This window comes from Orcinus orca, chromosome 1 (assembly GCF_937001465.1).
Source record: "Orcinus orca chromosome 1, mOrcOrc1.1, whole genome shotgun sequence".
In the NCBI taxonomy this organism is placed as follows: Eukaryota; Metazoa; Chordata; class Mammalia; order Artiodactyla; family Delphinidae; genus Orcinus; species Orcinus orca.
The window spans coordinates 104924140-104937389 of record NC_064559.1 but is presented as its reverse complement, the minus strand read 5'-3'; the positions used below and the strand labels follow the sequence as shown (position 1 = coordinate 104937389).

Genomic DNA, 13250 nt, shown 5'->3' with positions numbered 1-13250 from the left:
TAGCCAGACCTATCCTGTAGTTCCAAGTCTAAGAATTAGACACTGGAGGCATAGCTGGCTGGAAGGTGTCTGGCAGTCCTCACTGCCACCAGAGTTAGTTGGAGACAGACCCTCAGGGGTAGTAAGGGGACAACAGTGGAAGCAAGAAAAAGTTAGGAATTCAGGGGAGAGATAACCGTAGCTTGGACTAACGTGGTAGCAGTAGAGGTGTTAAGTGGTGGTATTTGGAATGTACTTTGTAGGAAGTGTAAAAAAAAAAAAAGCTTGCTGATTGATTACATGTAGGGCATATGGGGAAGAGAGGAATCAGGTACAAATCCTAGATTTGGGGCCTGAGCAATAAACTGACTCCATAGATTGAGCTGGGAAACAGCAGGAGCAAATTGGTGGAGCAGGGGAGACAGGAGTAGCAAGAAGCAAAAGTTTTGTATTGAACATCTTAAGATTCCTATTTGACATTTAAGTGTAACTGTTGGGAAAGCAATGGATACATGTGTGGAGCTCAAGGAAGGATCCTGAACTAGAGATAAACTTTTGAGAATCATCATATATATGTGGTATTCAGAGCCATGGGACTAGAGAGACAATCTAAGTGGAAAGTACAAATAAAAAACAGAAAAAGGTCTCACAGCGATAATAGTATAAAAAATGAAAGACCCTAAGAGAGCTGTATATTAAGGTTAGCAATGGAAAGCAGGATGTCAAAAAGAAAATGCTAGTAAGCTGAAAATCTGGAGCCCCATAAGGTCTTTTAGGTATAGACTTCTTTGTTAATGCACACTGTCAGTAAAACTGGAGCCAATAAAATTGTTTGCTGCCCTTTATTCCTCATATCTTTGTTTGTTTCTAAATATGGGGTCAAAACCCCAAAAGGGTAAGAAGTTCATCTTCCTGCCTTCCCCTTTCAGCTTCTTGTCACACTAAGCACGTATTATTCCTTAACCCTTTGGCTTAGGATATGAAAGAATAAATTGTGGAGAAGGAGCATGTGTGGAAGGGAAAGATGCCAAAACACGATATGTGAGTTAAATGGAGATAGAAAATCTCTAAGAAAGGCTAGAAATAATTGGTTTACACATCCTGGAGAAATAAATTCCCCAAATATGGTGTATTCTGAAAAGATAATTTAATTTTGAGGAAGCAATGGCATGATCTCCAGTGAAACAGCAATCATCTGGAGTCTGGCTGTAACTTTGAGGACAACTTCTGCACGGGCAGGAAAAAAGCCTTGAAGAAAAGAAATAGGTATGTACAATGGGATTGTAAGTATCATATTTATTTTAGAAAATAATATTTTCTAACTTTAAATAATTTCTTGAAATTTCACAGGCTTTGGGCACAATAAACTAGAATTCAAATCTTAACCTTACACTTAATAACTCCTTGTGTTGCAGTTTCTTATCCCAATTACCTCTCTTTCTACTTTGAAATCTATATTCTGGCTCATAATATCTAACTTTTATGGATTATTTTTATGTACCAAATACTCTTTCATTTGCCTTGCAGGGGTTATTTCACTTAATCTTAATAATATTTGTTGCTGTCATTGCCCCATAATATTAGTAGGTGGCTTTTAATATTTTTCCATTATCATGATCAATTTATATAATAAGTATTGTCTCTTCCCCCAGTGTCTGGTAAAACTGTCTGGGCCTGGTGCTGTTTTTAAGGGTAGATCTTTGCCTATCTTTTCAGTTCCTCCTATAGCTAATTTTTTATTCAGGTATTCTCCTCTTCTTAAGGCAACTTTGATCATTTGTATTGAAAAATGAGTTGTCTACCTTTGTAAATATCTGTATCAAAATATACATACCATTTTAATACTTCAATATCTAATTTTGCTGATGTTATTTGTGTAATTTTTCTTTCAATATTAAATTTACCAAAGGATTAACTTTTAAATTTTCTTTCAAAGAACCAGATTTTGGTTTTATTGATTAATTCTGTTTTGGGGAGAGTGGGGAAGTATGATCTATTCCAATGATTTCTATCCTAATTTATTCCTTCTACTTTCCTCAGGTTTTATTGTTCCTTTATTAGCTTTTAAATATAAAGCTTAATTCATTATTTTTAAAAGTTCTTATTTTCTCATAAATGCATTTAAAGCTATGAAGAGGTCCTCTGACTTCTTCATATAGGTTTTAATATATAGTGCTCACTTTGTTTATTTCTAAATACTACATAATTTTTATTTCGATATCTTCTTTAACCATGTGCTTTTCCCTAACAGTATAGATCAAGGAGAGTATTTTTAGTTATTTCATTGCATTATGATTAGTAAATATATCTTGTATGGTTTCAGCTTATTCAACACTTGTTGAGTTTTCATTTGTCATCTCACACATGGTCAGTTTTGAATCAGTATTGCATGTGAATTTCAGTATAATGTACGTTTTCCATTTTGGATACAAGATGGTATAGGTATAATCTTATACTTATGATTACTTTTGTTAACTATGTTCTTCAAATCCTCTATATCTTCAAACAAGTTTTAGTCGACTTGGTCTTTTAATCCTTGAGCAAGATGTGTCTGTGTTAACATAATCACCACTATGATTGTTGACTTATTAGAAATCTTTGTTGTATGCACACGCGTATGATTATGCATGTGTGTGTACCTGTGTTAGGTGCAAACAATTTTTTTTACATTGTATAATTTAAAAGCTTTATTTCCCCTCCCACAATTAGCAAATGGGTTTCATATTAGTTCAAGTGGAATTTTTCTTCCTACAATCGACTTTCAAGTGCAAACAATTCTTGATCACTGCTTAATGGATTTCTGCTTTTCTGAATATGAAATATCCCTCTTCTAGTGCTTTATAGTCAGCTTTTATACATATACATTTTGTATATACATATATATTTAAACTTACACTTTTCTAACAACTTCTAGAATAATATCTATATCCTCCTCCTAAATATAACATAAATATTAGCTTATTTTATTTCTTGCCATGTCAATATCATCTGGAATTTGAAGTTCAGATTTTCTTTTCAATTTTTTAGGATCTACACCAAAGGACGTATATTTGAAGTCACTAACAGTTTTGAGCTCTTGTTTCTTCAAAATAGTAGACAAAATGCGGAGCAGAAACCATACATGTAAAAACCTCTGTAATCACAGTTACGTAAACAAAAATCTTAAAATCCAAACTTGAATCAGTAATCAAAACAGAGGGAGATTTCAATACATGATGGATACAATAAATTAATGCTTCTTGTATGACCCAGGATATCACGAACAATGTCACCTGTATCTCTAACCTCACAGTACTTTGTATCTATCATTTATAGCACATTTCTTTTTAAATTTGTATTACAGGTAACTTGGTATATGTATTATATTTCTTTGTTATTTGAACCTTTTCTGCTTCATTTATTTCACCTCTCTCCTATCACCTGATTTCTAATTTCTCAATAAATTTATTTAATTATGAAATTAGGTGGATGAATAAATACCAAGTATTCTAAGCCTTAAAGAAATTTTTCTAGAATCTAAACTTATTTAGACTTAGCAATATATTTTACTGGGCACATGGCCCCCTTCTGGTATCGCACATCTTCCCCTTAGAATCTTTTCTGATTATTGCAGGAATACAACTCCAGAAATTCTTTCAGGGAGGGTCTGAAAAGTCACCCACACTTAGATGATAGTTTGGCTGGATATAGAAATTTAGTTTCAAAATTATTTTCCCTAGATTTAAAAAAATACCGATTGTCTTCTTATATCCAGTGTTGTCCAAATGAAAAGTCTGACATAATTTGATTTCTATTTCTTTGTAAGAATTTTCTCTGGGTGTTTCTAGAATCGTCTCCTTAACTCTTGTGTTTTGAAATTTTATTGCCATGTCTCTAGGTAAAGATACTTCTAGTTCATATCTATATGCTATGCATTTAATGGGACCTTGCAGTCTGAAGATATATATTCTGTGAAAGTCTCCTTTTCTTTACTTCCTCAGGACCACCATGTATGACACTTGGGTTGTGTACTGCACAACTGCAGGGGATACCATTCACAAAGATTATAGTTTAAATGGTGCTCCTGAAGCTGTGCAGTGTACAATCAGCAAACCTTATTTGGTAGACCTGTATTTTATTTTTTACATTATTTCTATTCTCTCCTTCTAAACTCCTACTGGGTGAATTTTGGAACATCTGAATCTATCATCCATGTCATTTAACTTTTTTTCATATTTTCTACCTTTATATCTTTTTATACAGCATTGTGGGGGGATTTCTAGGCTTCATCTTTCAGCTCCCCTATTTTCTCCCAGTTGTATTGATTCTATTCTGGACTCAGTCCTACTGTTGAATTTTTGTGTCAATAACCAAATTTTAAATTTCCAAGATGTTTACTGTTTTTGCACTCTTCACTCTTAACCCATTTGCCATCTTTTTTGTCACTTTTCTATCATTTAAGGAATTTGGGGTGCAAAATGGGAAGAATGCAACATATGTTTGGGACACTATCTTGAATTAGTAGATATTTCACTGTACATTAGAGATGAAAAACTTCCATAGCACTCAACAGGAGTTCCCTACTATCAACGGCAACTAACAGTTATTGAAATGTTGTGTCAAGCATCAGTCTAAGAATTTTTATATGTATTTACTCATTCACCTTTCAAAAAAACATTATAAAGTAAGCATTACTATTATTCTCAATTTAAAGATGAGGAAACTAGGGAATTCCCTGGTGGTCCAGTGGTTAGGACTCAGTGCTTTCACTGCCAGGGCCCAGGTTCAATCCCTGGTGGGGGAACTAAGATCCCACAAGCCATGCTGCACTGCATCCCCCCACTAAAAAAAAAAAAAAAAAGAAAAAGCATAGAAGGTCCAAAAACTTGCCCTAGTCACACTACTGATAAAGAGCAGGGCTGGGTTACAAACCAGGTGATCTGTTTTATGAGCCTGCGCTCTTTACTAATACAGTGGCATACTCAAAAGATTTTAAGAACACATCATCCTCTACACTGTCAGATTATGTATTTACTTTGACACCTCTGTGCTGTTGTGGGGCCCTGCTACATGGTTATCCACCGACTCAATCTAGAAGACTCAGTCATGCTTGTAATTCATGTACATATATATTACTGTTTTCTCCTGTCAGGAAGAATAGTCAGAGTTGTTTTGTTTTACTCTTATAATGGTTGGGACTTTGCTATTTCCCATTATAAATGATTTGCATATGCTAATCAAGAAAGATTTATCTATTATGCCCCTTCCTGCCTAAAAACATCCCACAATCATAAATGCAATGAAATTCCCTTAGACAAATGAAAAGATTCCTTCCTTTTTTTCCCCCTAGGCTAAGAATTGAAATTCCATTTCTACCTTGGTTAACTTTCCTGCTAATCCTAAAATTGTGTTCTCTATGCATACTTGCTGTTTCTGAAAAAAAATTCACTTAAGAATAATTTCTGGGGACTTCCCTGGTGGTCCAGTGGGTAAGACTCCACGCTCCCAATGCAGGCAGCCTGGGTTGGATCCCTGGCTGGGGAACTAGATCCCGCATGCATGCCACAACTAAGAAGTCCGCATACTGCAACTAAGAAGCCTGCATGTGGCAACTGAAAAAAAACAAGATCCCCTATGCCGCAACTAAGACCTGGCACAGCCAAAATAAATAAATAAATACAATTTAAAAATAATAATAACTTCTGTTGCCCAGTTCCTTGATATTAATGTGAAAAAATTGTGAAAATCAAAATTCAAATATTTAAAAAGACATCACAGGAAAAGTTCCCTACAAAGAAGCTCATATAAGCAAAATCATTCTTATTCGATTTTCATATTGCAGCAGGGAGGAGAAGGAAGAAGCCTATGAAAACAAGGATATGCTCCCTCGCTAGAAGTAATCTTGTGGTTGATGCAGATACAAGTTAATCAGTATGCCTTTCTCCTGCTTATTCTACATGTTATAATAGGGGTCTTGAGTAAGTAGACATGCCAAACTGTAGGAAACATACATCTCCAGAGAGAAATTCAAGTAGTTTAAGGCCCATCCCTAGGATTGGGAATTTTATTAAGAACACTGAACAACCTTTGTCCAGGGTTATATCTGTGGTGTGTCTGAACTCTGTTTCACATTCCCTCTTGGCCTAAGGCGTTTTCCTTCAATGCATTTCAAAATGATAATCCCACTAACTGGAAACTAAGACCTACACAAAGCTCAAACATCATTGCCAACAACAACAAAAAATAAAGCCGATATCTTTAGGTATTTTCTGTTCCCCTGAATGTTAAAAACACTGATATCAAAAGAGTGATATGGATTTTCCCCTACCTTCTGATAATTTAAAATTATTGCCTTTGATCATGTAAAACAACAGAGATAAATTGTTCCTTATTTCATTTCACAAATCTGCATCCTCCATTTTTTGCCACAAGGATTCCTTCTTCTGGGTGCCTTGTGCTGCCTCAGTCCCAAGATCAACTGAGATCTTGATCTGTCAATCTCTCTCTCTCTCAAAATACTCAGCCAGTCCCAAGCCATTACCTCTTTACCATCCTTGGGACAATACGTCAGCATCCAGGTTTGGATCCTTCAAGGCAAAATGCTAAAGAATTGCTCAAGCTCTATGAGTTCTCTTACTTTGCTCTCTGTTTCTGGTTTTGGCCATCTAAAGCAAAGTTCCTTGGATTGGTTGATAGTGATACTCTCTAGATTCTTATGCTTCTTTTTAGCAGAACCATCTGAAATATCTCATCTATTGTGTAATGAGTTCTTGGTCAAAGAAAAGAAATATTAAGGTCTTGGGACTGCCATCTTACTTGTTTACCACTCCTTGGACTGTAGTTTGAATAAGAAAGTCTTATATTCTTGGGGAAACTTTCATCCCTGAATAGTGACAGGAACAGGAGGTTCATCTTGAAAATACTGAGAGGAAAAACATGAAGTACATTAACAAGCAGAAATGAAGAACTCAGAAGTCATCAACCTGACTCCACCGAGCCCATTTTTGAATTTCTAATTAAACATTTCCCAAATATCTGCACATTCTCCTTTTGGTTATAAGGTGTGTCCTTCTCTGTGCTACCTGATAGTATGCCTACATCATTTCTATTCATTTGGCTTGCTCTTGTGTTAAATCCTCAAAATTCAGAGCTTTCAACTCAGAAATCAGAAAGAAGTATTGAGATGAAAGTATTTCAATTTTTTCTGAAAGCATTGATGGGAGGTATTGCAAACATCATCTGATATATATTTTTAAAGGTATTTGCCAAAGATTATATTGGTCTTTACAGAGCACTAGTAACAGACACTAGAAATAAGGTCTTTTATTATTTAATTCATTTTTTTCCCTTTTGGGACACATAGCAGATACTTAAAGACTCTACAGTGTCAGAGGCCCAACAAGTAAATTGTGGCATTGCCTTCTTGGATGTTTTTAAGATAAAGAAGGTCTTACTGCTCTACTGCAAGATGCTTAGGGAGTTGACTCTCAAATCACTAGAAATCTCTTAAAGCACAACTTGTTGGGAAGGAAATGTGCTCTGGAGGTACAAGGGTCCTCATGCAAGTGCCTTCCCAGCCACAATAATGGGAGAAACACTGATTGAATATTTGCCATGTTCCAGCTGCTGTACTAAGTGCATTAAGTACATTATCTCATTTAATCTTCACAAGTCTTGAGGGTAGGTTCCATTATTTTTCTCATTTTACAGATGAGGAAATTGAGGTTCAGAAGAGTAAAGAAACTTTCCCAAGGTCATATAGCTCTTAGGTGGGTTAGCTGGGACTCAAAGCTAATGCCCATCACTACTACAGTACACTGCCTTTCAGCCAGTATCTTTTGACTTTTGTGATTGGTTTGCTATAAGGGGTCCATGGCCAGAGACCAGGGGCTGGACTGTGACATGATAAATGTATGTTTGATCTCTTCCCCCAGTTTCTAACACAGAGCTCCTAAAACTCTTGTAATTCCCTGAGTGATAGGGGTGCTAAGGACATCATTTGTTCTAATATTTGGTCTTTGACCCCAATTCCTGACATAGAGCTCCTAAATCCCTTGGAATTTCCAGGGTAATAGGAGCATATTTTGTTCTAATGAGACGACTCTTGGTGGACTCCTGGGGAGCTTCAGGACAGGGGCTGGTCACCAGAAAGGCCAGGCTATGATTAGAAGATTGAAGCTGTTAACCCACACCCCCCATCCTCCAGGGAAGAGAGAGGGACTGGAAGTTGAGTTAATAATCCATCATGCCTACTTGATGAAGCCTCCATAAAAACCCCTAAACTATGAGATTCAGAAAGCTTCTGGGTCAGTGAACATATCCACATGCCAGGAAGCCACATGGACACCCCAATTACACGGGGACAGAAGCTCCTGCACTCAGGACACTTGCCCTATGTACATCTTCATCTGGCTGGTCATCTGTATCATTTACTATATCCTTTATAATAGACTGGTAAATGTAAGTGTTTCCCTGAGTTCTGTAAGCTGTTATAGCAAATTATTGAGTCTGAGGAGGGGGTTGTGGGAACTCCTGATTTGTAGCCAAGACTGACAGAGGTGTGTGTAACCTAGGGACCCACTACTTGTGATTGGCATCTGAAGTTGGTATAGGGGGTGGAAGGGCAATCTTTTTGGACTGAGCCTTTAACCTGTGGGGTCTGCACTAACTTCACATAGTTAATGTCAGGATTGCTTGGTGTGGAAAACCCACATACTTGGTGGCCAGAAGTACTGAGAATAGTAGAGGAAACAAAAGTTTTCCTTTACTCTCTTACTGCTTCTGAGTTAGTGTAGGTAAGTATCCTTAAATACCCAACAACTTACACTATGAAGCTTCTAAACTGATTTGTGGACCATGGTGTCTGCAACTTCACCTAGACCTTCACTCCATATTGTGCTGTTCCCCATTCAGAGGGCAAAAGATTTTTAAAATCATTTTTTGTTAAAGCCAACTCTTAGAGTTCTGCATCTCATAAATCCAATCCCACTGCCCTCCCTCTCAACCACTCCTTCCCTCATCAATCTATTCATCCCATCAGTATTTACTGAGTGCCCACTCTATTCCAGATACAGCTCGAGATGATGGGCAAAGTGCAGTGAACAAAACAAAGTACCTACCTTCATAGGACTTACTCTAAGAAGGTAGGAGGAGAGTCAGACAATGTATTGGTTGGAGAACAGTCTAAATTATTGTGCCAAATATTAAAAAAAAGAAGTGGCTTAAACAAAATACAAGTTTATTCATCTCTCATGTCCAGGGTTAGTAGAACAGTTCTGCTATTCTCATCACATGGCTTCTGTTTCTGGGCCCAGAGTGGCTGCCATAGTTCCTGCCATTGTATCTGTAACCCAGCCAGAGGAGAGGGTAAAAAGGCAAGGGCAGTACATATCTATTCCTTTTTAGGACACAAACTAGAAATAATATGTATCACTTCCATTCATATCTCATTGGCTCAGAACTTTGTCTTATGAACAAACCCAGATGCAAGAAAAGCTGGTAAATTAGCCTTTAACTGAGAAGGCATGCACCCATAAAGCAGAGGGTTAAAGTAAGGAAAGAAGAACAGCTTTTATGAGTAGCAGTCTCTGATTCAGTAATAAACAAATAAGTAAATAAATACATTAGTATTCGGATGATACACGGAAGAAAATTTAGCAAGGTATGGGGACAAGGAGTACCAAGAAATGGGGGGAGAGAGGGAGGTGGGCTTGCTATCTTACATAAGTCAAGGAAGAACTGAAGAGTAATGGAAGTTTTGAGCAGAAGCCTAAGAAATGAGGAAGCCAGTCGTATAAATATCTGGGGGAAAAGCTTTTCCAGAAGAAATGGCAAGCACAAAGACCCTGAGATAGGAGGGCCTTGGTGTATTCGAGGTAGAGCAGGGAGACAAGTGTGATGAAACAGAACAAACAAAAGGGAGAGTGGTAAGAGAGGAGGTGGATGTGGGCCATTGAATCAGTGTGGACCTTCTCTCTGAAGCCATATGGGGATTTTCAGTTGGGCAGGATGGTGTGGGAGTGACATGATCTGACTTAGAGGTTTCAGAAAGTTTACTCTAGCTGGTTTGTGGAAGATAGAGTGAGGGTAGAGGCGGAAGCAAAGAGACCAGTCAGAAAGTCATTGCAAATACCTGGGAGGTGTGATGGTGGCTTGGAGTGGGAAGACAGCAGTGAAGTGTCAAGTATGGTTGGATATGGGACATGTTAAGCCAACAATATTTTCTGATAAATTTTACTTGGGATGACTGAGAAAAGGCTTATTCCCATGCTTTACTATAGTCATACCCCCTGCAAAAGAAAATGAATCTCACAGGGAACAAGAAAATAAAATTTCTCTCAAGCTAGGATCATGGTGAACAAAGAAAGCTTCAGCAGGTTTGAGATGCTGGGAGCCAAGTACAATGTGACTTAAATTGCTTTGCGGGCAAGAGGGTGGGACAGCCAGAGCTTTCCAATATAATGAAAAACCCTAAAAAATAGTCTATGTGAAAATTTTAAGTTTAAAGAGACATATTAAAGTGAAAAGAAAATGTTACAACCTGGATGAGGAGTACAGAAATAATGACACCTAGTCACAGAATTTAAAGGGAACGATGAAGAATTCCATTTTACAAAAATCAGATGATTAAAAAGTTGAAAGATGTTACAGTGAAAATTGGGTAAAACTAAAACTTAAAAAAAAACTTCCCAGAGGATACTTGATATATTGGTCGCAAATAAAATTCCAGGTGCACTTCATGGACTTGGGAAGGAGAGCACCTGTATATCCCCATCACCTAGCACAGGGTCTGGCACATGTAAATTCTCACTTATAGAGTGATTTTTCCTACCATAGAATGTGTTGTATAATGATTTCTTTTCTTTCAACTAGAAATTTTAGATTCTCAGTTGAGTCATCTTTCCCTGGTCGCTTGTCTGATAGTCTCTAGGGAAAGATGACTCACTGAGAATCTTAATTTCCCAGTGAAAGAAATCACATACAGCCCACTTTATGCAACTTTTAATTGGATGTAAATTCGAACTCCTACATTACAAATGAATAAAATTCATTTTAAGCATTTAAAAAATTCATTTTAAATTCCCCCAAGTTTAACCAGGAATGGCTTAATTTCAAAACTCGACTGTCAAGTGAATTGGAAGCTAAGACTTTTCCTTTTGCCTCAAGGGTATATTTTATTTGGTAGAATATCCAGCCTTTTTCGGGATTGGTCTTGAGTTATGCAAGTTTTGAACTGAGAGGGCCTTAGAAATTCATCCCACATGTTAACTGCCCTTTTGTACACCATGCCCCCAAAATCTATTCTAAAAATATACACCTGAGAACACTAAAAACCACCTCACCAGTCCCCCACCTCCAACGGGACCTTATCAGGGAACTTCAGGAGAGGCACCTGGAAGTATGTTTAGCAAGCTTGGAGATGGGCCTTATAACCAGGAGTTACAGAACCAAGACAAGGTCCTTGCCCTGGAGAAGATAATTTTCCTGTGGAGGAGTGTAAACAAGCAGTGTAAGTTAAGTGCTGCTCAGTTTTCACCAAAAGCAGGGTAGGAGTGGGGAAAGGTTTGACCTAAATGAGGATTAAACCCAGAAGGGAAAATATCCTGAAGGAAGGGAAGTCTTTGGGCACTGGGTCTCTCAACCTTGGCGCAAGGGTCAACATCATTCACCAAATAATTCTTGGTAGTGGGGGCTCTCCTAGGCATTATAGGATGTTTAGCAGCATCCCTGGCATCTACCCACTAGATGCCAGTAGCGCCCCTCTCCCCAAGTGATGACAATCAAAAATGTCTCCAGATACTGCCAATATCCCATGGGGAGTGTGATGGAGGGGGTGGGGTGGGAAATCTATCTGGTTGAGGGTCACGGGGCTAGGTAGGCCAACGTACTAAATAAAGCACCTGGTGATGTTGAAAGTTTGTGACAGACACCTAGAGATTTATGTTAAAAACAGATTAAAACATTAAGAAACAGCGGCAACTGGGGAAACTATAGGGCTATCTGTACGCTAGAATAAAATAAAACCCAACTCACTTACTAGTTTAATAGTTTAATAAGAGACAGCCCTTCCCCGCTCCTCCGTACCTAAGCTCCCATTGAAGACTCAGACTAGGTAGGAACCACCTTAAGGACCAATCACTTGTTACCAGCAACATGACACATACCACTAGGTGGCACCACTGGACCATGGGAGGTCCTAGATTTTAACAGGGCAACCATTCAATCACTGTCCCAATCTAGCCCCAAGTCCAAAAGCACTCGTGATCATGGGCCCACCCTACCCAACCAACAACTAAACCCACCTTTTATCAAGTGTTTACAGCCACTTTCCCCGATAATTTAAGTGGCTCTGAAAAGAGCCTTTGGGGTAAAATAGATGTTCTAGTTCGTCTCTTGCACGCTTACTTCGAACTGGTGTACTTGGTGACCGCCTTGGTGCCTTCCGACACGGCGTGCTTGGCTAGCTCGCCGGGCAGCAGCAGGCGCACAGCCGTCTGGATCTCCCGGGACGTGATAGTCGAGCGCTTGTTGTAATGCGCCAGGCGCGACGCTTCGCCCGCGATGCGCTCGAAGATGTCGTTCACGAAGGAGTTCATAATGCCCATGGCCTTCGAAGAAATGCCGGTGTCTGGATGAACCTGCTTCAGCACTTTATATACATAAACAGAATAGCTCTCCTTCCGGCTACGCTTGCGCTTCTTACCGTCTTTCTTCTGCACTTTCGTGACAGCCTTTTTAGAACCTTTCTTAGGAGCAGGAGCAGATTTTGCTGGATCCGGCATCTTCACACAGGAGAATCCCCACACGCTAGTAGAAGTGATCCCGACTACACCGAAGCAGGCTGGTTACGCGCTACTTATAGAGCCTGTATGCAAATGAAGACTAGCACAGTATTACGTTTTTATTGGTTAATATCCAACAGTGTCGTCATAGAGGGGCGGAGTCCATGTAAATAAGGTTCTGCTTGCGCTCCCTCAGTGGCCCTTAGAAGAAATGTCTTGTTAACCAATCAAAATGTTCCATTTCACACTAACCACTAAATTATGTAAAAAGTAGTTTCACCTGTTTGTGGTCTTTTGATGTTAATTGGTTTTCACTTTTACTTGGAGATCTGAAGTGCCAGCTAAAGACAAGTTAACTTTCTCATTTTTGCATCATTTTACTCCTCTGTACTACTTTGTGGAAGTTTGTTTGATTACGGTTTTTGCAACAATACCTCAGCCCACATTTTCTTTTTTTTTTTTTCGCGGTTTGCGCCTCCTGTCTTATGCAACGAGGAAGATGGGTTCTTA

The 13250-nt window shown here is 38.5% G+C and overlaps 1 protein-coding gene across 1 annotated transcript; it reads right to left on the bottom strand.

Moving 5' to 3' along the window:
- Nucleotides 1–12301: 12301 nt before the first annotated feature.
- On the bottom strand, nt 12302–12872 carry LOC101281464 (histone H2B type 2-F). The gene has a single exon (XM_004285119.3). The coding sequence runs from the start codon at nt 12738–12740 to the stop codon at nt 12360–12362; it is 381 nt and encodes a 126-aa protein (XP_004285167.1). The 5' UTR covers nt 12741–12872; the 3' UTR covers nt 12302–12359.
- Nucleotides 12873–13250: the final 378 nt, after the last annotated feature.

Coding starts and splice junctions, on each gene's coding strand:
- LOC101281464 (XM_004285119.3), bottom strand. CDS start 12,740: ATGCCGGATCCAGCAAAATCTGCTCCTGCTCCTAAGAAAGGTTCTAAA.